The sequence below is a fragment of the Bombus affinis genome, chromosome 11 (assembly GCF_024516045.1).
Source record: "Bombus affinis isolate iyBomAffi1 chromosome 11, iyBomAffi1.2, whole genome shotgun sequence".
NCBI classification, from domain to species: Eukaryota; Metazoa; Arthropoda; class Insecta; order Hymenoptera; family Apidae; genus Bombus; species Bombus affinis.
In genome coordinates, this window is record NC_066354.1 from 7,019,448 (window position 1) to 7,046,749 (window position 27,302).

The 27,302-nt window shown below is 33.6% G+C and overlaps 4 protein-coding genes across 9 annotated transcripts; 1 reads left to right on the forward strand and 3 right to left on the reverse strand.

Moving 5' to 3' along the window:
• On the forward strand, positions 1-5,091 carry LOC126921964 (zinc finger protein 25-like). Of its 2 annotated transcripts, XM_050734065.1 has the most exons (12): positions 1-110; positions 273-692; positions 780-839; positions 915-980; positions 1,128-1,210; positions 1,323-1,461; positions 1,535-1,829; positions 1,893-1,995; positions 2,061-2,324; positions 3,998-4,319; positions 4,379-4,722; positions 4,813-5,091. In XM_050734065.1, the coding sequence occupies exons 2-12, from the start codon at positions 677-679 to the stop codon at positions 5,050-5,052; spliced, it is 1,932 nt and encodes a 643-aa protein (XP_050590022.1). In that variant the 5' UTR covers positions 1-110; positions 273-676; the 3' UTR covers positions 5,053-5,091. The 2 variants fall into 2 exon arrangements, with proteins under 2 accessions (XP_050590022.1, XP_050590023.1); XM_050734066.1 differs by lacking the exons at positions 1-110; positions 273-692; positions 1,128-1,210.
• A 1,055-nt stretch (positions 5,092-6,146) lies between these two features.
• LOC126921972 (EH domain-containing protein 3) lies at positions 6,147-12,234 on the reverse strand. 3 transcript variants are annotated; one of them, XM_050734089.1, is made up of 7 exons: positions 12,099-12,234; positions 9,689-10,199; positions 9,299-9,612; positions 9,002-9,110; positions 8,571-8,889; positions 8,045-8,215; positions 6,147-7,846 (listed from the first exon to the last, which is right to left on the reverse strand). In XM_050734089.1, exons 2-7 carry the CDS (start codon positions 10,172-10,174, stop codon positions 7,641-7,643), a joined length of 1,605 nt encoding a protein of 534 aa, XP_050590046.1. In that variant the 5' UTR covers positions 10,175-10,199; positions 12,099-12,234; the 3' UTR covers positions 6,147-7,640. The 3 variants fall into 3 exon arrangements, with proteins under 3 accessions (XP_050590046.1, XP_050590045.1, XP_050590047.1); XM_050734088.1 differs by lacking the exon at positions 12,099-12,234 and adding an exon at positions 10,499-10,849; XM_050734090.1 differs by lacking the exon at positions 12,099-12,234 and having other exon boundaries at positions 9,299-9,627; positions 9,689-9,824.
• LOC126921978 (lysosomal acid phosphatase-like) lies at positions 11,954-15,940 on the reverse strand. 3 transcript variants are annotated; one of them, XM_050734102.1, is made up of 10 exons: positions 15,708-15,940; positions 15,315-15,350; positions 15,062-15,175; positions 14,794-14,883; positions 14,082-14,230; positions 13,890-13,985; positions 13,475-13,714; positions 13,080-13,386; positions 12,770-12,981; positions 11,954-12,662 (listed from the first exon to the last, which is right to left on the reverse strand). In XM_050734102.1, the coding sequence occupies exons 4-10, from the start codon at positions 14,819-14,821 to the stop codon at positions 12,516-12,518; spliced, it is 1,179 nt and encodes a 392-aa protein (XP_050590059.1). In that variant the 5' UTR covers positions 14,822-14,883; positions 15,062-15,175; positions 15,315-15,350; positions 15,708-15,940; the 3' UTR covers positions 11,954-12,515. The 3 variants fall into 3 exon arrangements, with proteins under 3 accessions (XP_050590059.1, XP_050590061.1, XP_050590060.1); XM_050734104.1 differs by lacking the exons at positions 15,062-15,175; positions 15,315-15,350; positions 15,708-15,940 and having other exon boundaries at positions 14,082-14,220; positions 14,794-14,882; XM_050734103.1 differs by lacking the exons at positions 14,794-14,883; positions 15,062-15,175; positions 15,315-15,350; positions 15,708-15,940 and adding an exon at positions 14,436-14,591.
• Positions 15,941-16,231: 291 nt separating this feature from the next.
• Positions 16,232-20,696, reverse strand: LOC126922352 (diuretic hormone class 2). The gene is made up of 4 exons (XM_050734845.1): positions 20,559-20,696; positions 18,125-18,229; positions 17,391-17,483; positions 16,232-17,277 (listed from the first exon to the last, which is right to left on the reverse strand). The coding sequence occupies exons 2-4, from the start codon at positions 18,208-18,210 to the stop codon at positions 17,145-17,147; spliced, it is 312 nt and encodes a 103-aa protein (XP_050590802.1). The 5' UTR covers positions 18,211-18,229; positions 20,559-20,696; the 3' UTR covers positions 16,232-17,144.
• Positions 20,697-27,302: the final 6,606 nt, after the last annotated feature.

Consider the following 27,302-nt stretch of genomic DNA (forward strand, 5'->3'; position numbering starts at 1 on the left):
TCAATCGACAACGAATAAGTATCACCTCTGGCATCACGATACTAAATTTAAGAAGTTATGTCAAGTAGATAATAAGTAGATAAGTCACTACACATATATATATAAAATTTGTACGTATATTTTATTTAATCGACATTTAATTTAATAATTATTCTACTTTCAATAACGTTAACCGCATCGGGTATTTGATAATTATCTATCTTTAAATATTATGCAGTAATTATTCTCTTTTCATTTTCGTTAAATAAATAATAAATTAATTTCACTTTCAGAGAAATATAATTATATGTTAAAACTACGGTTAATTTGATTTACGAATAACTATAGAAAGTATGTTAATTAAAAATATACACTGTGTGCCCCTTGACATAGGCCATTTTGATGTGCGTTTGGGCTTAAAGGGATTATTTCTTCAGGGGCAGGTAGAAGTGACTAAGAAGCTTGTAGTGTAAAAGTAATTGAAAGATTGTCAACAATTTCGATTGTATTTTTCTGCTCCTTCTCAATAATTTTTAATCAAAATTACTACTGTTAAATTAATGTGAATACAAGTGCTAGAGAAATACTGTAATTTATATATTCAGTTCTTAATCGTGAGCTACAATTGCAGAAAAATATTTAATTTACAAATAACGCAAACAATTGCCTTGTGGTCCAATTATCAAGAATAAAAGTGATGGAAGAAATAATGGGTAGGTATCCGTAGTTCTCCAATGAAAATAATGTACTTCGTATGTTAGTTAGTACGTAGCATATGATACGCGTCATTTCTGTTATAGAAATCGTGAAAGTTGAGAATGCAGTGTTCTTAGAAGATACAGCGCTAGAAAATTTATTTGGTAATTGTAATATATAGTCTATGATGTACAGAAATTTTTAATAGTTACTATAACATTGATGTGTGATTTTTATAGATTCAGAAAACGTACAAGAAACTATTATAATGTCTGCTGAACAAGGAGAATCCACTGACACAACAGGTATACAAAGTAGAGATAATTTTTTACTTTCTGATTTCATATGTTATTTATACATGGCTTTTGTTCATTTTGTAATGGATTTGTTGTTTTTGCATTACATTCTTTTTTTTTTATTTATTATAGCCTTTTTTTTATTATGCTTTCCAGTTATTGCTCATGACGGTCAAATTATACAAATTATAACAGATTATGAATGTGTTACATGTCATCGTATCTTTCAATCACAAGATGTAAGATTTTAACTTTATTTTGACATTATTATTAATAGTAGAAATATTAAAAATTACTTAATTGTAAAATGTAATTTGCAATATGTTTTGACAAAATTACTTATTTCGATAGATGCTAAAGGAACATTTAGACATATGTAGAGAAGAAGACGATTCCAACATTTTACAGTTAAGGAGTCTTGAGAATTATGAGTCAGATGATGAAGAGAAAGATAATAATCCAGACTATATTAATAATTCCAATATGGAAGGTATATATTATATAGAATTTTGTCAAAAATATTTCGAAGAAAAAGCTTTAGATAAGGAAAATGATCATTTCAGATGACAGTTCCAATAATAAAAAAAATTATAATGATAAGCCAATAATTATACCTGTACCTGATACACAATGTCATTGCTGTGCTGAAGATTTAAGCACTGCACACAGTGGTGGTGAATTTAAATGTCAACACTGTAACCTATCATTTAAAAAGAAATCATCCTTAGAAAGACACATTGTGGTAATTCATTGGCAGTGTGATTCATGTACCTGCAAAGATTGTGGACAATCATTTCGTGATAAGAAGTCACTAAACAAACATCGTTATACTACTCATGCTGACAAAAAAATTTTCAGGTAACTGTACATTTACTATTAGGACGAATATTTCATTAAATAGTATAATTTAAAATGTTTTAGATGTGAGCCTTGCGATACTTATTTTTCACGAATGTATCATTTAAATCGCCATATAATGCAATCTGGATGTCATGGAAATATTCTTAATACATATAGTTGTCAAGTAAGTTTTATATATAATATTTAATTAGCAAAACAAAGTTCGAGACTAATTGTATATGTTAATAGGTTTGCCAAAAAATTTTCACTCGGAAGGATAATTTACGTGAACATTTACGAACTCACGCTGGAACTCCTCAAAGACAAAAGAAACCTTGTAGATATTGTCCTAAGGAATTTTTTACTAACCAACAATTGTTAATTCACGAACGTGTACACACAGGAGAACGACCAGTTCAATGCGATTTATGCCCAAAGTCTTTTCTATCTTCTCTTGCATTAAAGAAACATAGACGTGTACATACAGGAGAAAAACCATTTGAATGCCAATATGTAAGTTTTGAATGAGATTCAATTTTAACAAGTTACATTTCTTTTGTGATTAATATTATTTTATTATACAGAGTAGGGCATTTAAAACAGGTCACCTGAATAACTTGCTTGTTTACAAAGATAGAAGAAAATGCATTAGGCTGAACTTGGTATCAAGAGGCCTATAATTTGATAGTACTAATTTTTCTATAGGTGGAGGCATCAAGGAGATATGAAGATCAACTCTGTTTTTTTAAATGCAATGGTATGGTTTCTTATTTATAATTTGGTAGAGTATCATGAAGGTCATTCAAGGTTACCCAAAGTCAATTGCAATAGAAAATAGATTGTCTCAGATCACTTTTCGAATACTTCAATGATTTATATGTAACATGTTATATACATACTTAATGCTAGTACAAGTGTTTAAAATGATAACCTTGAACATGGATACATAGTCTAAAACATTGTAATACTGATGGCACTGCCTGACAAATTTCATTTGTATCTGTTATAGAGCAAATTCTTTTTATATCTTCTTGCATCAAGTTTGATTGTTGGTTTTTTCTTCCTTTAATTCTCTTTCTTCTTTAATTCTAACTTCTTCCTTTAATTTTCTCCAGTAATAAAGATCTAGAAGTCAGGTCTTGCCAGCCATTTGTTACTTTCTGATTGACTAATCCAACGATCTCCAAATTTTCTGTTCGGAAATTCTATAACATTTCATGCTGAGTAAACAAAACATCTGCCTTATTGGAACTACATGAAATGTCTTTTAACAATTCTGACAAAACGTTTTCTGAAATTCTCTTGTATTTGCGACTATTTAGCGTGTCATCGATAAAATATGAACCAATTATTTTACTATGAAAAAGATCGCACCAGATGTTTATAGATCAAGATCTCTGTTTGTCCACTTTTTTCAGTCATCGTGAATTATCTATGACCTATCTATTACCTATTATTGACCTATTATTATAGTGAATTATCTATCTATCTATGACCAGTAGTGCATGTTGTAATAATTAACTGCTTCGTAGTTTGTAAATGTAGTCTCATCTGTAAACAAAATTTTGCTCAAGAACATTTCATTACCTTGCACTTTTCGTAAGCCTCATTCACAAAATTTTAAACGTTTTTGAAAATCATTTTCACTTAATCTTTAATCAAGTAAAATGTGGAACAGGTGAAATTTGTTAACGTAAAGTATTCGCAAAATATACAAAGATATAAGAAGGATACGAGAAGTATTTGTTGACAGATGCCACTCTTGCGTAAATAAGAAACCATACTATTCCATCTAAAAAATCGGAGTTGATCTTTGTATCTCCTTGATGCCTCCATTTATAAAAAGATTAGTAATATCAGATTATAAGTCGCTCCATATCAAGTAAGTCTGGCCTAATGCATTTTCTTCTATCTTCAAAAACAAGCAAGTTATTCAGGTGACCTGTTCTGAATGCCTTACTTCGTATAAATTTCAGTAGATTTGTAATGTTAATCTCTTCATATAATTTTTCTATTACAAGCAAGCACTATATACAGGAAAATTAGTGTAAGTTTTTATTACAGATTATGTACAATTTACAAAGTTGTACTTTGTATAATTAAAACTTTAATTTATATTGTAGGTACTATATTAATTAATTTTACAAATATATACGATATATTAATTGATTTTCGAATTATTTTAGTGTCAAAAAAAGTTTGCTGCTCGGGAAACTTTAAATCGTCACCAAAGAACTCATACTGGTGAAAAACCTCATGTTTGTCAATATTGCTCTAAATCATTTATTCAGGCTGCTCAATTGAGAGCACATATATTTCATCATACTGGTGAAAATGGTTTTTACTGTGAGGTATGTGGGAAAGCATTTAGTAGAAAAGCTCGGTTAAATGTTCACAAAAAATTTGTTCATGAAGGAGCCACCCCATTTGCATGTCAAATGTGTGAAAAAAAATTTATAAGAAAAGAAGATCTGGTTAAACATGTAATACTTCATACAGGAGTGAAAGGTAACGGAATCATTATAATTTTTGTGAACTTTAATTAAACAATATTCTCTTTGTTACAGCATATAAATGTGATAAATGTACAAAAGCTTTTTCTACAAAATCTTCCTTACAAGCTCACTTAAATACTCATAGACGAGAACCACCACAATCTTGTGTTGAATGTAATAGAGTTTTCATACGTCAAGATTGTTTAATGAGGCACATTAAAGCAAAACACCGTGATCTATTAGAAGAAGTAATGGATGAAGTCGAAAAAAAGAATTTACAAATACAATTATATAACATTGCAACAGTTGCTGCAGAGAAAACAAAGAAAGGAGAGTCTACTCAATTTTCCACTGAAGAATTGTTAAAAGCCATAGCTGATCTTTTGAAAATATTAATTGATGATGATACTCTTCAGGTATAAATCGCGATAATAGTATTTGTAACTATAACAATTGTATTACATCAAATATTATTTAATACATGTTTATATGTATGTATTTTACAGCTCTTTGGTTGGCCTGATGCCCCTATTGAAGATATTGTACAAGCTGTAATTAGACGATGTGGGCATGAACCATTAACATCAGAATGTAGATTACCTTTTGATGAAAGATTAAGGGAAAACATAAAGTGTTTATTTATGGTTGTTATAGAAGATAATATGGTAAAATCTCTTTTAACAAGAAAGACAATAGATGACGTAATTGTACATATTTTGAAACTTTCAAAGGAAGCAAATTTATAGTTATGAAGAAGAAATAATTATTAACCAAGTTTTTATTTACATATGAAGTGTTCATTTTTTTCTCCTAATATTAACAAAATTTAGTCAAGTTGCGTTTTTTCTTTTCAAATTATGAAAAAGATAATTAATATCTTTTTTATATATTTACTTTTTTATGTGCATAAAAAATGCAAACATTTTGTTTAGGTTTAATCTTTTTGATTCTTTAATAATATATATCTATTAATAATTGTTGTCATACATTAATATGTAGTTGAATTTATCAATGCATTTTATTTTAAAGCAATTATTTTTTGTATAATATACATTATTTACAAAATATAGCTATGTATTGCTCTAGATACCTATCTTATAAGAATTTATTTATCAAAAATATTGTTACTAAATACTGAATGGGCCGGCTAAATGGGATCACCTACATATTTGTCAACCTGTATACATAAAAGTCAAGTAAAAAAATAGAGGTTAATTTATCATATTACATTATTTGTACATTAAAAAAACAAGCAATTATGAATTAGTTATTATTCTAAATCACTTTTACAAATATAAAGTTATGTGTAATGTATATATATATATATATACAGATATAGTTGTATATTAATATAATAATAAATAATGTATATTGTTACATAATATTATAATGTTTAATGTATAATTTATTTTTAATTAATTTAATGTAATTCATTTATTTATTAATGAGTCATTAGAATTACAATTTATCGCGTATTTCGATCTGTCAATCAGATTAAATATCACAGAACTGTTACTACTACAGTTATAAGTTATAAATAAATTTAAAAATCGTTCAGTCTGTGGACCATATATCACTGTAATCACCTAGCGGTGATATGGTGGAACTAATCTTTCATGAAAAAATTTAAAAATAAAATTTTTCGGACTATAAGGTGAATTCTTGAAGTGATCAGGAATATATACTTATATTCTTAAGTTCATATAAGCAATGGGTAGTCATCATGTTAATTATATTTCGTGAAAAATAATATTATTTTATTTAATGCATTTCTCGTTGTTAGTCACCATAATGTTTACTTTCTCATATACATATATTATTCAGAAAAGAACGCTTCGGATATTTTTAGTCGATTATACATATTTATTTTGTCATGCAGAATATTATAAAAAATAATTTTCTTTCCATTAATATCATTTTGTCGTAAAGTACAAGAAAGGTGTCGGATAAGAATATTTCTTTTAAATACTACAGAAAAAGATGCATTAAACGCGGTGGCAGTGCTAACAAAGAACATTATTTAATTTCTCGAAATATTACTATTTCTTATGTTACACCGTCAAATTACTTAAATATGATCTACTAAAAAATTTATTTAAATACTTTCTCTTTTTAAAAATATAACATACTTATATTATTGTTCGATTGCACATAATGATATTACATTTATATTAAAATCTGTAATTTTTACCAAAAGCACATATTGCACAAGTGAATAATAAGTGAAACGTCGAAACGTGTATAAAATGATTCAATATTATACATTTTTCTAGGTATATATGTTTCATTGTTACATATCTCACGCTTGCTTTTCATGGAACTTTGTATTTACACTATAGAATAGTACTTGAGTTTGTGTTTGATTAAAGATTAACATGTTTGTTAAATAAATATTGCGTTTGCTTTATCGCGTACTTCTTGTACTCGTAGCTATATGATTAGGAAATACATAATCTGTATTCTTATACATTTTTCCTGTTCTATATATATTTAGAAAATTAAAGTTGATTATTTATATATTATATATAATATATGTTATATGTAATATATATATATATTATATATATATATAGCGGCAATGAACTTAAGCACTTCTTTTTTAAAGACAATGATAATAGCAATAGTAATAATAACAATAACAATAATATTGTTATCAACAACTGTATTCGAACAGGAGACAAATATATTACACACGCGTGTACAAATACACATTCATTCATTCATTCGTTCGTTCGTTCACTCATTGAGTGTTTATATGTAGTTTGTTGAATATATCCAAATTATTGTAACGTTTTATTGCACAGTAACCTAACGTTAATTTTTGACGTGACATTAAAGGAGCTAAAAGAAGAATATAAATATAATTTAGATTTGAAAGATTATTAAAACTCCAAATGTTTTAAACATAGAAAGCTTAGCTCGAAAGGGTACGTAGTATACTTTGAGAATACCGAATAGGCAATTTGTGAAAGATAACTTGTATTATAAATTAAAGAAAACCGATTTGTTATATTGCTTTTCCCTTTTTATAATAAAAACTGTCGGTATCTTTTTTATTTTGTCTCTGACATTTTCATATTTTAATTAGACAAAGTCATGGATACCCGAATGTGATATAAAGATATCTATTGAAATAAAATACGTGAATATCGCGTACTCTTTCGAATATTTAAGAAATATATTATAGCAACATTGATTGATGTGTTTGGCGATGCTGTGTTAGCGAATTAATAAATATAGTCGTATAATGTGCGCATCAAATATGTACCAAACATATGTACATCAAACATATTAGTAAACTGACACAAAATATGAATACAATACTGAAGCTAAATTATGTATCTCGCTTCGATGGTGGTACCAAATGATCTGGTAATTCTGCAGGTAGGTCGTAACCTTCGAGTTTTACATGAATCAAATGCATTGCTAAAGCAAATTCTTCGGAGTCCAAAAATCCATCTTTGTCAATATCAGATAACTTCCAAATTCTGCCAAGTACATTGTTTGGTAATTTTGATTTTACCATTTCCGATTTTGCCGCTGAAAATGTGATTCCAAATGGATATTATTAATAATAGAAAATAAGAAAAAGATAATAATATTATATAATACGAAAATAATTTATATTGCTTCAAGCTTCAACTATTTTGCTTAAAACAAAAGCGTCATATAATCAGAAGAAAGTCTAGTTGAGTTTTAAGCATAAGAGTTAATACATTACATGTAATAAGAACTTACCTGCTCCTGTGATTTTTCCATCACATGGACCAAGTTTTTCAAACATTAAATTGTATTTATATCTTTCCTTATTGACAATCCATTCTGGTTCACCTGCGCCAGCATCGATACCCTCACCTCGTTTATATCCGAATGGACTCACTTGATCTTCCACGCCTTCGAATGCACCGCCTATCATACAAAATATCATGCAATTTCGTAAAATTTGTATCATATTATTTGAATATCAAAAAAGACAATGAAAGGAAGGAAAATTTGATTTTCATAGAATCTTATTTTCTTCTAAAGTAGTATGTGGAAGATAAAAAAAAATATGATGAATAAATATAAAAAGTCAACGTTTAGTCATACTGAATGGAATGGTTTCAGAGAACCGTTTATTTACTGAAAAATAATTAGATCATACGATCTTAAAAAATTAATAAATAGATTATAAACGTTTATGTATTTGTCTCCTAGTCTGGTATATATTTTTGTGAGTCATATACCTGTAACAAAGACAAAAAACATAAATATGGAAAGATACCTTTAACGAGTGAATCTGATGTTGTGCCAATTTCTTCATGAGGGATCATACTCATGAGTTGGGCAATATCTTTAACCAGCATATTATCAACCACTTCTAAGAGTTTAGGCTTCAAAGTGTTAAATTTACTAAAATCATGGTGAGCTAAGGACTCTTGCATCTTTTTCAAATCTGGAAAGTCACCAGGTGAAATTTGTTGTTCCCTTTGTATTTGATCATAAATTTGGCCCAAATTTTTGATAAGTTCTTTCTTTTTGGTATCTTTACCGAACACACTAGGCATATCTTTTCTTAAAGCACTGATTATATAAGCATGCACCTATAAGTCAACATATCGTTAGATTTTATCGTTTGTTGAAATAGTACAGCCGATATCGATCGATTAGTAATAGGGTGCGGTAATCAATAGGCTGTAATTTTTGTTTCCTTACCTTTGCTAACCGTGCACGTTTAATCAAGTCGTTGAGCTTTCTAAGTGCCGCGTTTCTAGGTAACGATTGCATATCTTTGAATAAATCTTGTTCCTCGTCTTCGAATAGCCTAAAAAGAAAGGAAAGAAAAAAATGTGAAATGATAAAAGATACAGAGCTATACAAGTTTTTATAATACAAAGTGTAAACCATATAATAGCTTTGTATAATAAGTAAAAAATGCTTCTATTGCAATAACATAACAGATAATGTAGTATTTGTATAAAGTAAAAACATGAGAAAATAAAGACAACTCACCGTTTATTTACATCATATCTTAAAGGCTGATCCCAAAATGAACCAATATATACCCTAGCTACTTCAGGAGTTTGTAAAACTTTTCCCAAGGACCACATCAATGCTCCATATACTCTCATGAGTTGTTGATGATCGATCATATCAGCTTTATTGAGTACAATTCTAATTTTATCATCATGACCGCGTAATGCCTCGATTAATCTTCTGAATTCATCAGAGATGTCAAGCTTATGTGCGTCAAACAGTAGAATGATCCTGTCTACTCGTTCAGCAAACCATTCCATAACACCAGTAAAATCATAACCTCTATCAACCTAACATGAGAAAAACTGGTTTTTTAATTAAATATACAAGCTTGATTTGCAAATAAAAGTTTGCAGAGATCCATACCCTTTGCTTCTCGCCTGATAGGATACCAGGTGTATCGACTATAGATATGCCTTTTAAAACAGGAGACGCAACAGTAGAACATTGAAATCTATTAAGAAAAGCATTCCCAAATTTGGAAAGAGGACGAAATTGCTTGTTTGGATCAACAACTAAAGCATTTCCAGGGATCACACGCTCATTCTCATTGTACATAACTGCAATGAAGCGATCTGTTGTTGGTTCAGGTCCGATTCTTATTCCAGGAAAGTCTCGTTCTAGCAAATACTTGATGAAAGTAGTTTTTCCAGTAGAGTATTGACCCACCAAAAGGATCATGGGTTTTGCATCAAAATCCGGATCATCAAGTTGAGGCGAATGAAAATCTTGAAATTGGTAATGTTGCTCAAGTGGCAATAATTTAGATTTGTATATTTTTTTAAGGCCATCAGCAACATTTTCAAAGAGATCCTGTTTTCCGCTTTCTACTCGGCTTAACCAGCTAAACATTTCGTATATTAGTCAAAAGATGGTTCTGCAAATATAACAATATATTATAATCATTATTGCAAAAAGTCACGTATGACTAAAAAATGTTATGTTCATATGACTTCGATTGTTTTTTCTTTGCCAAAAAAAATCATAATCTTAATACAGATTTGATGTTGATTCACAACTTTAACACAACAATTACAAATATCCTTCTTCTTCTCCCCTATTTTGAATAATTTAAGTAGATATTATATGTATCGTATATATACTTATAATGAAAATAAGTAAGGAAAGGTGAAAGAATGATGAAAATTTGAGAAAATAACATGAAATAAATCTAACCTCCTGTTCTGATTTCAATAAAACACACAAGTAATGACAGGCGCGCTCAACACTGACACTATCATACGGCACGACAGCACGACGTTTACCAGCCCATATGTAATTTATACGTATGTGTTGGAACGTAACTAGAATACTGCTTGTTAACGTATTAAGTATTCTACAAAAAATTTGATCTCGAAAATCTTGACAATTTAATTCTATTTCTGAAGCACGAAATGATCGATCGAAACAGGAAATGTGTATCGCTCGAACACGTTAATTGTAAGAAAACAACCGGCGATTACGCGCGACTACTCAACAGACCACGTCGCGAACAATTCTATATCGATACCGCGACTGCGCATCTCATAATCACTATATACCTCCTTCCATTCTCTAGTACTCTAGTTTATTATCCCTCTCTTTTTTCTGCGTTCCTTTCTATTCTTTCATCCTTTTTTCTTTCTTACATATTTCTATCTTTCCCTCTTTCTCCATTTCCTATTTCTTATATATGGCACCTTTGTTCTTTTCTTTTGGTAAATGTTTCTTTTTCGACAGAGTATTGTCAATAAATACATAGATTTGATAAATGGGAAAAAGGTTATACAAATATTTACAATGATTATTGTATATAATTAAATCTACTGAAATTAGATTTTTTTTAGAAGTTAAATCTACTGAAATCTACTGAATTATATATATAATTGAGAGTAGTCAATTTCAACAGATGAAATTATCCTGAATCGTTCGAAATTAATTAAATTGAAAATATATTATATAAATGAAGATAAGCAAATAATATGGAGACTATCAATCGAAAATTTCAAATATAATTGAAAAAATAATTTATATTTAAAATAGATACTTATTAAAATATAGGTATAAATATATATAGGCATTTATTAAAATATTTCAAGTAGGTATCAATCAATGAATTTAAAAGTGTATGATATTTGGTGCCTTTCTCTTTTATAGAAGTAAGGAATCCTTTTCTTGGCAATTAGTGATTTACGTATGTATTTCTGTAAAGTTGCGTACTAAGTAAAAGATACGCATACTGTCTACATTAAGAGTCACGCATGTGTTTAGCTTTATCTCGAAATGAGCGCACTGTTACGCGTCACTGTTAGTCGAGGTCGGTCATATTCCATCTATGATACATTACATACATACATACATACATACGTGTATATCTATTCGATTACTTATCCACTTACTTATCTATCCATAAAAAAAGAAAACAATTATAGATAAAAAAGAAAAAAGCTAATGTAATTTCAAATAATTAATAATAATTTATTTTCCGAATCATTTTGTTCAAATAATTGTTAACATTTCATTGTTGTAAATTATTTTTCGATTTAATATAATAACAATAGCGATATTTGGTAAAAAATAATATTGTGTCACATACATATATATAAATAGAACAATGGGATTATATACAAATTGAATATTAATATAAAAATATTGCGTGTCCATTTATTTATTTGTAAAATAGTATGTAGACGTACATATGCGAAATAATTGTGATTAGTAACCAGTAGGTGGGAAAAATTCGACCGTTCAATAATACGTATGCATATGTGCATGAAATAAAAAAGTAATTACTTACATACTAGGGTTACTAGGTATATCGGTCGATACGGTACGATCTCGATGCCATTTAATTGACGCATTCACGCATATCTTCCATTTGAGTATTTGAATTCAACGGAAAGAGTGCTTGAAATAATCGTTCTCGTATTGCGCAACGAGACATGCAAAACATTCAGTGTCACTCGTTGCATAAGCAACGCGGACACATCCTGGTTAAACGATTTTATGCCAATTTAGTAATCTTAACCAGCTTCGCTCGAATTAGAATTGATTCGTATGATACAGTATACTTTGTTTTACGGCTATACGCGTTATCACTATCACGGACGTATATGAGAAACGAGAATTTTGGTTTCTTTCTTGCAAGATAAATTGTCGAGTATAATCAATTGTAGATAGATAGATATATATTTTGTGTATTAATGGGGGAGACTCATAAGAGTAGACATTCATCGTCCCAGTTCTCAGGAAGCACGTCCTTCCATAATTTAGTTAAGGTTTTTAGTCGACAAGGGATGCCACACTTTGGTATATTCATATGATACAATGTCATTTTTTCTGTATCATTTAGATACATTAACTATAAAAAAATAAAAAAGAGGAAGGAAGAAAATATGAAAATAGATTAGACGAAACAAATATTAACTGGATTAGAAATGATTCTTTTCAGTAGGAAATATATAATACCTTCAGTTCTGTGTCCGCAGAATTGGATGCAACGTGCAGTTCAAAAATAAGCGTCGAGCCGTAATCAGGCTTAAAGTATTCATCCGTGAATCCCATGGTCCTTAATAAATTAACGAGAGTTATGTCATGAGCAGAATAAAGATATGTTCGTCTTGTATCTTGACCATCATTAAAAGCGTGTAAACGCTCCAAAATTTCTTTCAATAACGGGCCTAAAAAATATTATTTATATAGGCGAATAACTACAATAAGATAAGAATGGTTTCTTGATCATAATTGTTATAAGATATAGATATTCATATATGTGTACCTCCTCGAAGTCGTTGTTGTAATGTATTGCTTGTAAATATAGCTAAGCTACGGGCTGCAATTTCACGCATATGCTGATTGTAGTATTTGTTTGTCCATTCGGGTAATTTTAAGCCATTACGTTCCTCGATTTCTAAAGTATTGTACAAAAATTCAACGTCGGTGATTGTCGAGATATTTTTTGCGGTATAATTGGAAAGTTCTTGAAAATATTCGGCTGATGGAGATTCTGGACGTTTAGATTCATTTGCGTACGCTTCTTTCAAAGCTTCCTCTAATCGTGGACAGGGAGCCTTAACTACGATCGTCTGAAAATTGTGATCGTTGTTTTATCTTTCTTCCTCTCTCTATCTGTTTTAATATCGAAAGCATTTTGCTGGCGTACGATACGTATACCTTATCCAAATGTCTAGGAGTGGAATGAACAGGAACAGGATGCCACATTAATCCTGGCACAAATATTTCCTCTGAGTTTGGTGGATATAAAGCAGCTAGTAAAACTTGAGCAGACATTATGCACCGATCCGCGTAAGTACTTTGCGTCAAAGATAAACCACTCTCATACTTGTTGCCAATTATTGAGCCATATTCATTACGAATCCACTGACCAATATTGTACATTCGTATCATACCTTCCTGTGCATGAGATAGAATAATTGTATGATTATGTATAATGTTTGTATACATTGAAAACTTATCTATGTGATATAGATGCATTGGGGCATGCTTTTTTAATAACATTCCACTTATGATAATAAATAATAATAAACGGTTATCGATTTATAAAAAACAGATTTGGAATTTGTTAAACCTTGGTTAAAGCTCCCCAGCCCCCTTGCCATTTATAATCCCGATACGGATCGTTTGGGTAACTTTCGGTAGGAGTACGATCTCCATGTCGAAAAACCTGCAAAATCATTAACAAATTAATAATCGTAAGAGGAAGGTATGTCGATTACTGTATTATAAAAAGTGTATATTAGAAAACAAAACATATACTTACAAATATCACCTGTCGTGCGGAATTTTGTGGAGCTAACAGTATAAAACTGATAGCGAGAGTGAGTATCAAAATAAAAATCGATACGCGAACACTCATCTTATTTCGTTGACATTTGTCCCGTTTGTTGTTATCATTAGCTCTGTATATATCTATGATATGTAAGGAAAAAATGATACGTGTATCATATGATACGTAAAAGATACGTGTGCGTGCAGTGTGCAGTATAGAAGAACGAAGAAAGGAAAACAACGTTATTGAAAGACACGAGTGATATACAAAGATGAAATATAGGAATCAACTGCTCGGCAGAAACGCACGCGATGTCTTCCAATTAGTAAATACATAATTACGTACATAAGTAAAGAGTTTCTTGTAACAGCGCACAGTTTTTTAAAATGCGTGTATGGGTACAAGTAGAAATATCAGCAGTATCAGTACTTCGTTCTGATTTCTATGTATTCCATCATAAAGATCACATGACATATAAACACTAGAGCGCGCTCGTATCGTTGATACATCATATGAGTCGTTTTTTGACATTTTAGACCACGATTATATAATCCGGTATCGTGATTTATTGTAAAGTCCCTGAAGCCTTGTCTTTCTTTATTTCTTTTTAGAAATAAAGAAAAATTTTCTGGTTACTACAGCTTGTTTTTTGTAGTTGATCCAATTTATTACCAAGAGCGTGTGTCTATTTTTTAAAGGATGCTTTTCTCTTCCTGACCTCTCTGCTGCATTTAGAGTTCCACCATTTGACAGAATTCCTGGTCTTTGTGGGATTTTTTTCTGGAGTTATTTCCTGCAATAGTTGTAGTCATGAGATGATGGTAGTCATAAGATATTCATATTTATCTATAAGTGACAACTCAATCATATTCTTTGCCCATTAATAGGTGATAGTGTGACTCCATTTCTAATCTATATTTTGTTCATTCAGTACTGATGGAGGAAATTCTGTGTGATTTTATGATACGTACATATTTTTGCATATTTGCAAGGCATGCTCTGGAGGAATGATTTGAGCCTATAATGTCATCTAATTGGTGCGTTGATAAAATTACATTCTGTAACAACTATATCAGAACATCAACCTACAAATCAAAAGGCATAGGTTAGGGTAAATAGAAAATACTGGCTTGGGTAAATAGAGCTAGATTATATCATTACAATCTGACAGCCTCCTTGACAAAGATTGACATATTACAAGACCCAACATGTGACTATACTCACATCGAAGAGATAATTTGTGTTTTGTGGACCTGCTTCCTACACAGGTATGAAAGATAAAAATTTATACAAAATTACAGAAAGAACAGATGGAATCTGCTCTGCAGAATTCACATATTTCTTAAAGAACCCAAGATACAGGGCATCAAACATATAGATAAATTTGTAGAAGCTTCATATATCACCATGTAACGAGAATAATTATGTTAAAATTCAAAGACAACAAAGATTACTAAGCTTTAAACTGAAACCTTACCATCGTACTGATATTTTCTAATACATAAGTCTGAAGCTAGATGTACATTAAAAAGACTAAAGAGAGAACGCTAGATTAAAGATTAGGACTGAGTACTAGATTAAGATTAAATATTACAGATTGTGCAATTATTTTTATACCTTGATATTGCTGTTATATTGTTAATATTCAACACTCTTGATGTAACATGAAGCTAGATTTAAAACTAAGACTGAGCACTAGGTTAAGGTTTGGTATTACAAATTGTGCAATCACTCGGATTTTTAGTTCTAAGCTCACTATTTTTACTTGATATTGTTATTATATTATTGATATAGTGATAATGTGGCTTATAGACCCTTAAAAGCTTGTATTCATTAAAAAAAGATCTTGATATTCTCAGTCATGGTGTAATATACTTATGTTCTCAACACGTATACCGAAATGGCGGGAAATGCGCTATCAGGGAGGGGGATGTTTTGGATAAAATGGGTGAAAGGCAACTACTATAGCAATGTTTCAAGATCCTAGTAAATACTTTATTTGTCTACTTTCTGCACTAGTTTTTCCGGTTGAATTAAGAGAATCCTTACATTCTTTTGTTTATGATAAAAGAAAGAAGGGAAAAGAGAGAAGAGGAAGGATAAGGAAAAGATAATAGCAAAGGTAATGTAGAAACGAAAGGTATATGTATTGGATTTATTTTCGTTAATTTTACATAAAACAGCGTATTGATACGCTAATAGTCGAATAGCATTCGTTCGAAAATACAATATGATGTATGTAATTAGTTGGAAACAAAATAGACGTACAAGTATTTAAGCTGCATGTACGACAGGTATCGATATCAGTTTACGGATGCAAAATAGATGCACGATCGGCTACAATTTAACGGATGAAACTGTCGTTACATAGATATCAAATTTTAATGACGACAGATGTCGGTTTAAGCGAATCTATAAGTGGCACGATCGAAAATTAATAGATTGAAAGATAAATTAAAGAATTCATAGTTGACCACTTAAACTTGTGCGTTTCCAATAATTATTGTTGGTTTCTATTTTAACGTTTGATTGTGTTATATGTATATCGTATCGCCAATGGGTAGGTTTGTATTATTTTAGTAGGTATTATTTTACTATTCTTTCCACATGTTCGTATATATGCTTGTAAACGCAGGAATACGCACTCTGACAGATAAATATGAGTGAAATAACTTTATGACTAGAACAATGACTAGAATGTAACTGACATTTAACTGTCTCGATCTTTTAAATTTTAAAGAAGAAAGAGGAGAAAGAAGCAACAATATGTTTTATGAACAAAAATTTTCAGTATACCGCGTATATGCGAGAGATCTGAGATAGAAATAATCGATTACACGCACGAACGATAATTTAAAAGAGAAATCGATTTGACTCAAGATTGATTTATTAATTGATAAGGGCTAAAGCAGCCAAAATTTGTCGGGTTGCAGTATCGGTAAGAAAAGAAACGAAAGAACGAACGAACGAACGAGCCCGTGCAAGTAAACATTTATGACATTAGAGCTTAAAGTCGAAATGAGATTGATCAAGCGAACCAGTACGTTTTTGAATCTAGGGTTGTTCGGAACGACGTCGTCGGCCAGGTCCTCCGGCGTAATTCGCCGCTGCTAATCCCATCAAATGTTTTGCAGCTTGAGACCCGCTGAATCCGCGGCTCAAACCTAAGTCCAGTCCCCGTTTGTTACTGTAAAAAGAAGCCAGGGATGGTGATTAGAGCGTGAAACTTTTACAATAAATGCCAAATATTTATGTACTGCACTGGTATTAACTTTGCAAAAATGGTTACTTTTCACTCACTTTTCAAGCTCCGGATTACGTATCATGGTGTGACCAAGCCGACTAATTATTTCCATTAGAGCTTCCGGATCTTCCTCCCAGTAACCTTGTTGTCTATAATGTAAAAGCGTCAATGTATATTAACAAAAGCATTTGCGCCTAGTTGTGAAACATTGAGAGCTTTACTTTACATAATGCTAACAATGATTTTCATTGGGTACACGGCCAAGTTTTTTTCGCTGAAATTATTCGCGGCATTCTCATTTCATTTAACGACGTTTAACTATCGAATTTATAACTTTTCCATTCTGGGTTATACACGCGTACGCGATACTCTATAACAGTGGAACAGAAAGACATAACAATGGCAGTCTCTTTACTTCTAGATAGACGGAACAACCGTTTCCTCTCATTAAACGACACCTCGTCAAATGAAACTGGGTTAAACTTTCTGACACTGCCAGATGCGTCTTTCGTTCACCTTGTGTATGCGTATCTCTTTTTCTCTGTTTCTTAGACACATAATACGACTGTGCTTATTCATGTTTCTATCTATATTGTCCTGCTATGAATCGCGCGTTTTGCAGTATCTCTTGTTTCATCTCGTTTCATCTTGTCTAGTTCTGTGCCGTATCATACATCCGTTTACATCCGTTTTCGATATATTTCAACTAGCGATACTACGAAAGATCGATCGACCAAACAAATTCGTAGGAAAAGATGAATAAATTGATTGCCAGAAATGAGAGACTTACGGCGCGGCATTCGTCGAGAGGTTCGAAGATACGAAAAGAACCGCAACCACCAACAGTATGTAGAACGATACCATCCTTTGATGCATCCTCGAAATTTTTTCAAATCTGAAAGTGAAGTGGTTTCATTGTAATATTAATTGATTCATTCAACGCGCCGTTGCATATATGTGCATGTTAAGAAACGATCAGGATGAAATTGATCTAAATATACGTTTTTCGAGTTGGAACTCCAATGGAACGTCGATACGTGCCGATGAATATAAACTAAAGGAAAAATAAGGAAAAGAAAGAAGGAAGATAGAGAGAAGAGAAAGCGCAAAGTCTTTAGTCTTTACTATTTTTCTTTTTCCAAACTACCGGATAGGGAAAGGTAGGCGTACTCCGCGACTATAGCGACTAACAAACTATTCAAGCCACAATCTAAGAAGGAATTCTAGGAAGGAAAGAGATAAACTTTTCGAGCAGGTCTCTGCATTGTGTTCTTACGATTCTCAACAGACAGCTCCATACGGTAGCATACTATCGTAAGAGTAAAAAGGTTCATTTGCGGAACGTTACATTTACATATATGCACATATGCATATATATGTATATATATGTATGTCTTTTGTCCTTAAAATGTTGTCGTAAGCAGTGATTGGGATTATTCGAAGCTTGTAAGGTCCAAGGAAATTGTATTCTCATTGAAACGAATACCCGAAAGTTTATGTCACGCTTCAGATTACAGCGACGCTTTCCAATTTCTCTTAGTATCGATGTTCGTTCAATTAGTATTTTATTGGAACGCAATCACGAGTTGCTTTCAGCGTGCCGAATGGCCGTAACACAGGATAATTGGATTCAGCGCTTCCGATAATTGATGTTGACGATACATTTTCACGCGTGTACTTACATTCGTTAAGAACAACTCGATACTCGAATACGCAAACATTTTCAAATGTTTAAATATCGCAATACTCTGTGGGATTCTAAAAGAACTATCCCATCCACCGTATTGGAACTCGTTTAAGCCGGGAAAAATCGAAACAAAATATTGGATTTCGAGAAAAATGAAAATCGAAAAAGAAGCGAGACAAAGGGATGTGCAGATAACGAGAAATTAAAAGAATTGTAGCAATTACTTTCGTCTCTTTCGTTTTTTCTATTTTTTTTTTTGCCACCTTTCGTGCCCCGTATTTCGCAATTCTGTTTTTTATACCCCGTATTTCGATTTCCGCTTTTCATTTTCCGCTTTCCGCTTTCCTCTTTCCGTTTTCCGTTCTCCGACGACTAAGCAGCGCGGTACTCCCGCAACAGGGTGAATCGCGTTCGATCGGCCATGAAAATTCAACCACGAAGAACAGCTGCGCGTATCGTTTTTCTTATCCAACTAAGATTCGAGAAGTGGAAATATCGTATAAATTGCTATTTGAAAGTAAGTGACAAATCGAACAGCTGTGAATTGGAGAAAATATCGCGATACCTATGTTTGCCATAAACTCGATTGTTTTTTGTTCAGTCTATTAATTTCTTTATGAAGAAGGAGAGACGTTTATCGCGAATGCAATGGCTCGATCTCACGAAAAGAATGTAGCAACAAGTCAAATTAGCTGTCGGCGTACCGCTTAATTTTTGCATCGTGAAACGAATGGATCGGACGTGTCGCGAATTACTTTCATTCGAACATCGAAAGAATTTATTATGTGAAACTGGATATTTCTCCGTGCGTTTATTTCGATAATCATTGCAACGTGGAGGTTTCGTTTTAGCGAATTCGCTCACGTACTTATTCTAATTTCGAGTTCGGTTCGAAGCGTGCATAAAAATCGAACAGTAGGAAAACTCGAGAAATGACAGAGAAGAGGAGAAACAGTGGTTGGAGAGTGGTCGGAGACAGTGAAGGTACAAGAAGGAAAATAGATGAAGCAGAAAAAGAAGAGTAGGAATTATAAATGCGAAAGATTTGTTAAACGGAGATGACAAAAGGAGGAAACCGTATTCTATTTAAACTCAACGGAGTTGGCAGTTTTTTCAGTTTAGAAACGCGTCGTTTTCACAATGCAATGATTACGAGATTTATATGGATAGAAAATATTCATAGAGTGAATGATCATCAGAATTGTAGTTCCTGATGAAATTCGTTATTCGTACGTTTATTTTCCCTATAATATGTCTGATATTATGTACCGATACCGATCGATTCGATTTCGTTATTTACACGCGTAAAAAGACTCGATTCGGACACTCGTTCGTTCTTCTCTTTTGTTGAAAACTTCAAAAATTCTCGTATACTTTGCGATTCGTTTACGCCGCGTACAAGTGTAAGAAAGGCCAAAGGGAAGTACGCAGAGTCAGTTGATAAAACGGATACGCGTATTTAATCTCGTGTTAATATAAACGAACGATGGAAGAAAAGAAGGAAGAAGCTAATGTTGCACTAGGTAATTGCACTTACCTTATCGGGGTACGATAAACGAACGAACACCGGTAGAGTTGTTCTTAAATCGTTAGCTAGATTGTTTCTTCGACGACGGAGAATCCCGCTCTGCGAATACGACTCTGCTCTTCACGGTTTATATAAGTCCGCGGCTTTACGGCGCTTGTTTCATCCCCCATTTCCATCCCCATCCCCACCCCCATATTACCCCTAAAGACTTTCCTCGACCAATCAAACGGATCCGTGTACTACCCCGTCCGAGCTTTCTACCCTCGATTCTCGTATATCGTTCCGGTAACCACCAACGAGCGTAACGCGAATTCAACCGCGCGCACTACTATCGCCGAATCAACCATTCTTCTTCGTTCTCTTTCTTTCTTCCTGTTTCTCCTTTTTCCATTCTTCCTTTGGTTTTTTTTTCTCCCCTTTGTTTTCAGAGCAAGCAGAACAAGTAAAAGTCACAAGTAGAATCGCCTCGTGTACCAAACTCGCAGAAGTTTCATATCGTTCGAAGAATATTGCGATAAGCGTTTTGTACATGTAACCGTATTACGCTATATAAAAAGTTAAATAAATGTAAAAGGTTCAATGAATCGATTCGAGTCTTTTTGAAAGAAAACAGGAAAATCAGGGAAGAAAATACCATCTGGTTGGTCGTTAGTCACGTTTGATTCATCGATAACAACTCCTTGGACGTAGAGGAATACACAACTGGAGCGAGTTTCGTCCATTAAGCTTACCATTTTATTGCCGCTACTGTTTACTACCCTATGAAAGTCTCGCTATGATAACAATCGTTCGGATCGGTTCTTAGTTTCAAGTCGCGCGCCTACGATGATATTAATTGTCCGATTCTGTAATTAGTCTTTCATGGAAAAGAAGAAATCTGAATGTGAAGCAGTAGTGACAGATGCTAAATCGGTGCCGATTTATCGAAAAATATGCTTACCGAGAATCTCATTCGTACAGTCATATTCAGAATCTATGGTAAACGCGATCCTTTTCCCTTCTGCGCCTGATCGATTCGATTAATCTTAAGATTAAGTTTGAAATGACAGTCGAAGGAGGAGGAAGGGAACGAGTATCAAAGCGCAACTATTATTCTCTGATCGTTTTTCTCGACTAGGTCAACCTGCGAGAACCTTTCCTTTTTGATCGCAATAATATATGTCCATAAATATACCCTTACTTACTCTTATCCTTTTTGCCCATCCTTTAAAACAGAATAACTTTTTCAGAATTGCACCGAATGACGAGCTTTTTCGAGAAACTAAAACTATCACTTTACTAGATGAAGAAAAATTTGGAGAAAACTGCAATTGGGATGGCGGAGAAAATGGTAAAGGTCGATTTTTACAGCTTTCTTCTCTGAGCCTGTCATGAATATTTCAGAAATATGTTTCTCAGATTTATATACCTATATCAGTTACCTCCTATATACATGCTGAAAATTTCATCGAAATCATTGTGAAACATTGATGATACAGTAAAAAGCGACAAGCATCGGAAGATGTAAGAATCTTTAGATGTATAAGCCGAAGGTCGTGACAAACTGACCATTTTTACCATTTTTAACCGTTCGCAACTCATAGCAACGTCGACCGATTTCGACGAAATTTTCAGCAGATGTACGGTACACATATACAGTATATTTAACATGTATAGGTAACTGAAACAAATCCACAAAACGTATTTCGCAAATTTTTATTATTGGCTCGAATAATCAGTCAGTGGGGATTTTTACGAAACCATTTTTTAATCATATCTAACAAACTAATGCAAATCGTTTGGTCCAATGCGAAAAGAAGTTATTCTGCTTTAAAGGATAGACGAATATGAATAAACTGTATATTGTCATATGTTAAACTCCATTTCGAAACTGAAATCTTTGTGAAAGAAAGAACGACCGCGCGATTCGACTCTCGGACCTCCAAACGGATGAAGCGGCTGTTGCTGTTGTCCACTCTGCTTTGATCAATTTCTTTCGCATCGCGAGGATCCAAAGATACGGAAATCCTTTCATATTGATTCGTCTTTTCGCGTTTGTTTCTTTTTCATTCTTTTTCCCTCCTTCGCTTTTTCCATCCAACATACATATTTACAGGAATTCAAGAATCACCTTATTACCGTTTATTGCGGCGTCTATACATAATTCGTCCCTTTCGTAGGGCGCCGTCTACCATTGTCGGTCGGCATGCAAATCACCCAATATGTAGTCCATTTTAATAATATCTCTGAAATGGTGGTGCTTACTTTAAATAAATGATCGTTACGAACCTCGTGCGTTATAAAAGAGCGAATAAATTAATCATCAATTGCGTGTACCGTTTGCATTCCTATACAGGATAAGTCCGGCAGTTAAGTATAATCGATCGCGAGGTGATTCCTTGTGAAAAAATAGAAAGAAAGTATAGAATATAATTTTGTCATACAACGTTTCGTTTTCGAGAAAATCCAATTTGAAACTTCGTCAAAGCGAAGTGTCTATGGAAAAATTTTATTCCATATTTTCTTCGTATCTTTTTATCAGGAATCACCCAGTGCTCCGCTTCTGTATAACGAGAGGACTCACCCTCTGCTATAGCGAGGACGCGATGGATAGTCCAGAATATTGCAACATCGAGAATTCTTTATTTTCGCGAAACTGCAAACTAATGAGAGGTAAGAGTAGACGAGCTGTGGAAATAATGGAAATAGAATATACGAGAGAGAAAGAGAAGGAGAGGAAAGGAGAAATCTTATTCATTCGCTAAAGTAACCTTTTAATCACTTCCGATTACGTAAATCAATTTCAGTGGCGCGCGCGACTATGTTTCCTTTTGGAGATTGATTTATTGGTTATCAATTTGTTAGTTGGAAGCACGACGAGAAGAATTCAGATAAAACGAAAGATCGAGTAATACCAATAGAGGTAAACCAAAGAGAAACAGCAAGTAAACTAAGAAAGAAGAGAGGGAAAAACAAGGAGATAAGAAATTGGAAAAAAATCAATCTTTTTCGTTTACTCGTCGCTTTTTCCTATAATTCCGAACGCTATTCTTCTTCCCTCTCTTTCTCTCCCTCTATCTCATTCTCCTTTTATTGGACGCGTTTGGTTCAAGAATTTGCACTTCTCGTGCGAATCGAAATATCGTAGGAAACGATATAGTTAGACGTTAAAACGAAATAACCCTGCCGGTTTTATGGAATATTTGTCGAGACATAAACTAGAAATCAATCGGCCAGTGTGCTCGCTCGATTCATTTCAACGTTCGAAATCGTGCTTTCAGAGAAGTTGAAGTTAAGTTGAAATATATCGCAAAAATTATTTCGTTCAAACGTGCGATGTAAAAATTTTGTAAGTTAAAATTTCTTTCTCTCCCCGCCGCATCTCTCTTTGTCTCTCTCATTGTGAAGAGAAGAGAGATTTCTTCCATGGTTCTCTTCAATTCAGTACAGTTTCCTCGATAGAATTGCCTCGGCTGATTGTTTCCCGGTTTGCCCGATGTATCACGTTCTTTATGTGGTTTCGAACGTTTCATCGGGATAGAGACGATTTGGCGCCTGGAGAAGTATACATGTATGTACATCTGTTTAGCAAGATGACGGAAAGCCTGTAGGCTGTTGCACTGCAGTAAGAATGGTAGTGGTATTACAGGCGTATCCCGTACGGTATTATTCGCTCGCGTCTTCGCGTTATCTTTGGGACAGGCGATTCGTGGATTCCTTAGTTTCCTGTAAAATCAAGTAGTCGCAAAATCAGGTACTCCACGAAGCAACTTCCAATTCCGAAATGGTAACTTCTGTCCCCCGGTCTCTCACTGTTCGTCATTCTCTCTCTCTCTCTCTCTCTCTCTCTCCAGGGAACGAAGAGTCGATCTAACGATTTTCCAAGGATCAAACCCTATCGAGAGGAAACCAGTCGATGGCGAAGTTAGGAGAGTTACTCGCAAGCAAACGGTCGTCGATTAGTTGATCGTACATACTTGGTTCTAAACTTCATCCCCAATCTACGTTATACCCATCGCATATTATAAGTTGGGTTAGCTTCTTTCTCAAGAGACCTGATATTTCTCGCGTGTTCATGCTGGTGTATTCGTGCTGTATTTCTGTCGTATTGCTGTCTCGTTATAATTAAAATTTATTGTTTTTGTACTCGACCAAGCGTACGTGATCGCGCACGCGGTCGAAAAGAAAGGCGGATAGGGAAGGGAAGGAAAAGAAAAGGGAAGAAAAGAAGTAGAGGTATATATGTATATGAGTTGCAGAGACAAACGACAAAGATCAGTAATTACAGGTGACACTGTTTGTTAAATCGTATTAATTCGAGAAGCGTACTAGTCGATCTTAAGGTAAAAGAAAAGGAAGATTCGTATGTATCGTGAACTACGTATTACGTGGTGTTCCACGTGTGCACATGCGATGACGCTCGCACCCAACGACCTGTACACCTTTTAAAAATTACGATACTCTCGCCTCGAAGAGCGTTAACGTTCTAACAGAATTTCAACTTGGTCTATTCCGCTCCAAAGAAAATCGATTATACGTTATTCGTTATCCGTTATCTGCTCTGAAGAGGAAAATTAATGTTTCGTTAGAGGAAGATTCAGTGAAATTTAAAACAGTTAAAACACCTTCCCCGTTTAATAGAATTTTACGCTTAAGTAGTAAGGAAGTGGTTTACTGATATATATAGTATCAATGCGTTGTATATTCCGTACTATGGTGTCGGTTGATTCGTAAACGATTTTGAATCGGTCGATTTGCAAATCTGAAGACAATGCACGACGTAAACGAAAAAAGGGTTTGAAAAAAGAGTAGCATGACTTTTATCGCTTCTATTTCTGTCGGCCTATTTTCAAATGAACCGCGCTGGATGAAACACGCGAGGGAAAGATAACGGTGATGTTCTGTTTAGCCGACTGCGACCGTCCCGAAGTATTCTACTTTATCGATCGTAGAAAAACGTATGTAATTGTAATCACAGATGTTTCGACTTATCGTTACTAGATATTGCTGATTAAGAAGAAAATTGGCTAAAAAATCGCGCAGATAGTTTCAGATACGTGTATATTCTCTAAAACGTAATATGTATATACGTATTTTATATACGTACATACCTATGTATAGTTAAAAAAGTGCACACGCTTGAGAGAAAGGATATAGGATTTTATTCATCCGGGTACCCGCAGCCACATCCATGGCCACTTTTACAATCGCCGTGAATAAGCGTATCGATATCGTATCGCAACGCATCATCGAAAAGTGCTATCGCACAACCGGTGTTTACGGTTTTGTCATAGAAAAACGCTCGTATGAGACAAAAGAGGTGCGTCACGTATCAAATGCATCGACATGTCGCGGTCGTTGTGGTAGTCGTCGTCCTCGACGACAAACGTGGAGTAAATGTGCAAAGATGCGAACTTTACTATTTCCTCCATTTTTTTTTCTTCGTCTCGAATTGCATGAATAAATAATGCATTAGATTAATAAAACATATGTGTTTGCGTCGAAAACAGGAGAATCCTCGACACAAGGTATAACAGTAGAACCGATGTACGGTTATTCGCGCAGGTGTAGCATCGTTGTTTCACACCTGTTCTTTCGATCTTTCGAACGAACCGATAACGCAAACTTTCCCATCAGGTAAGGCTCGTATCGCACACTCGTTAGTCGCGGGGAAATTCATCTCATTGCTGCGAGTCATCCATGTACTTTTATCCTTTGGCCGATTAGTTTCAAGAAAGGAAAAGGTAAGGACGATAAAGATAAATACCACGCGGTAACGCAAGGCAGGTGCATGGTTTGAGAATCGAGGCGCGACTCTCCACTTCTCTTTTGCTTCGATATCGTTTGTCGTGTCATGTATCCACAGTAGCGCCTAGTATTCCATCATTTTCTTTCTTTCTGCTTATGTTTGTTTACCTACGTGACAACTTACCTACCTACGAACCTACGTACCTACCTACCTACTTATCTATCTACCTACCTACCTATTTACTTACCTACTCGCTTGCCCGTGCGTCTGTCCATCTAGTCACCGACCGATTCAACGATCCTCTTCTTTGTGTTCGTACTTGCCTATCGAAGTTATTTTGCAACCTTGACGAGAAATGGAAAATACATTGGTAGAGAAAAGGCTGTCGCGTTTCGATTAATGGTACGACCTCGTTCGAATATCCATGGAAAAGTTAAACGAAGCTAGTTGATAGAGAGAGAGAGGGAGAGGGAGAGAGAAGGAAAGGAAGAACTCTTCCTTTGAAAATCATTCTGTTTTTAATTTCTTTTCATTTTTTGATAGCACTCGACGAATAAAGATGAAGTATGACGGTTTTGAGTTTAGGAATCCATTTGGAAAACAGCAGTCATGCGTTTTTAATAATTTGCAACTCTTCATCCACTTACCTTATGACTTACCTTAACGTGATAATTCAGACGATATTTAAACGATAAATTTTATTATTTATCTAACACGTATCGTGTTCAAAGCAGCTGAATATCTCTTTATTATCAATATATGAATCGATTTGTCAAATAACATTTTCGATAAGGATTACCGGCCGCCCTCCGGCTGCCAGAAAAATATTTGTACACACAACCTAAGTAATACCACTCCTCCCCTAACTAATACTTCTCCATTCCCACGAAACAATATCCAGTTACGTTCGTAGTATCAACAAAAACGGGCAATCTATCTAGCACGCATAAGGCAGGAAGAAGGCCATACGGGATCTTGCAATCTTTTTCGAATAATAACTTTTCAACAGGAAGATTCCTATATTT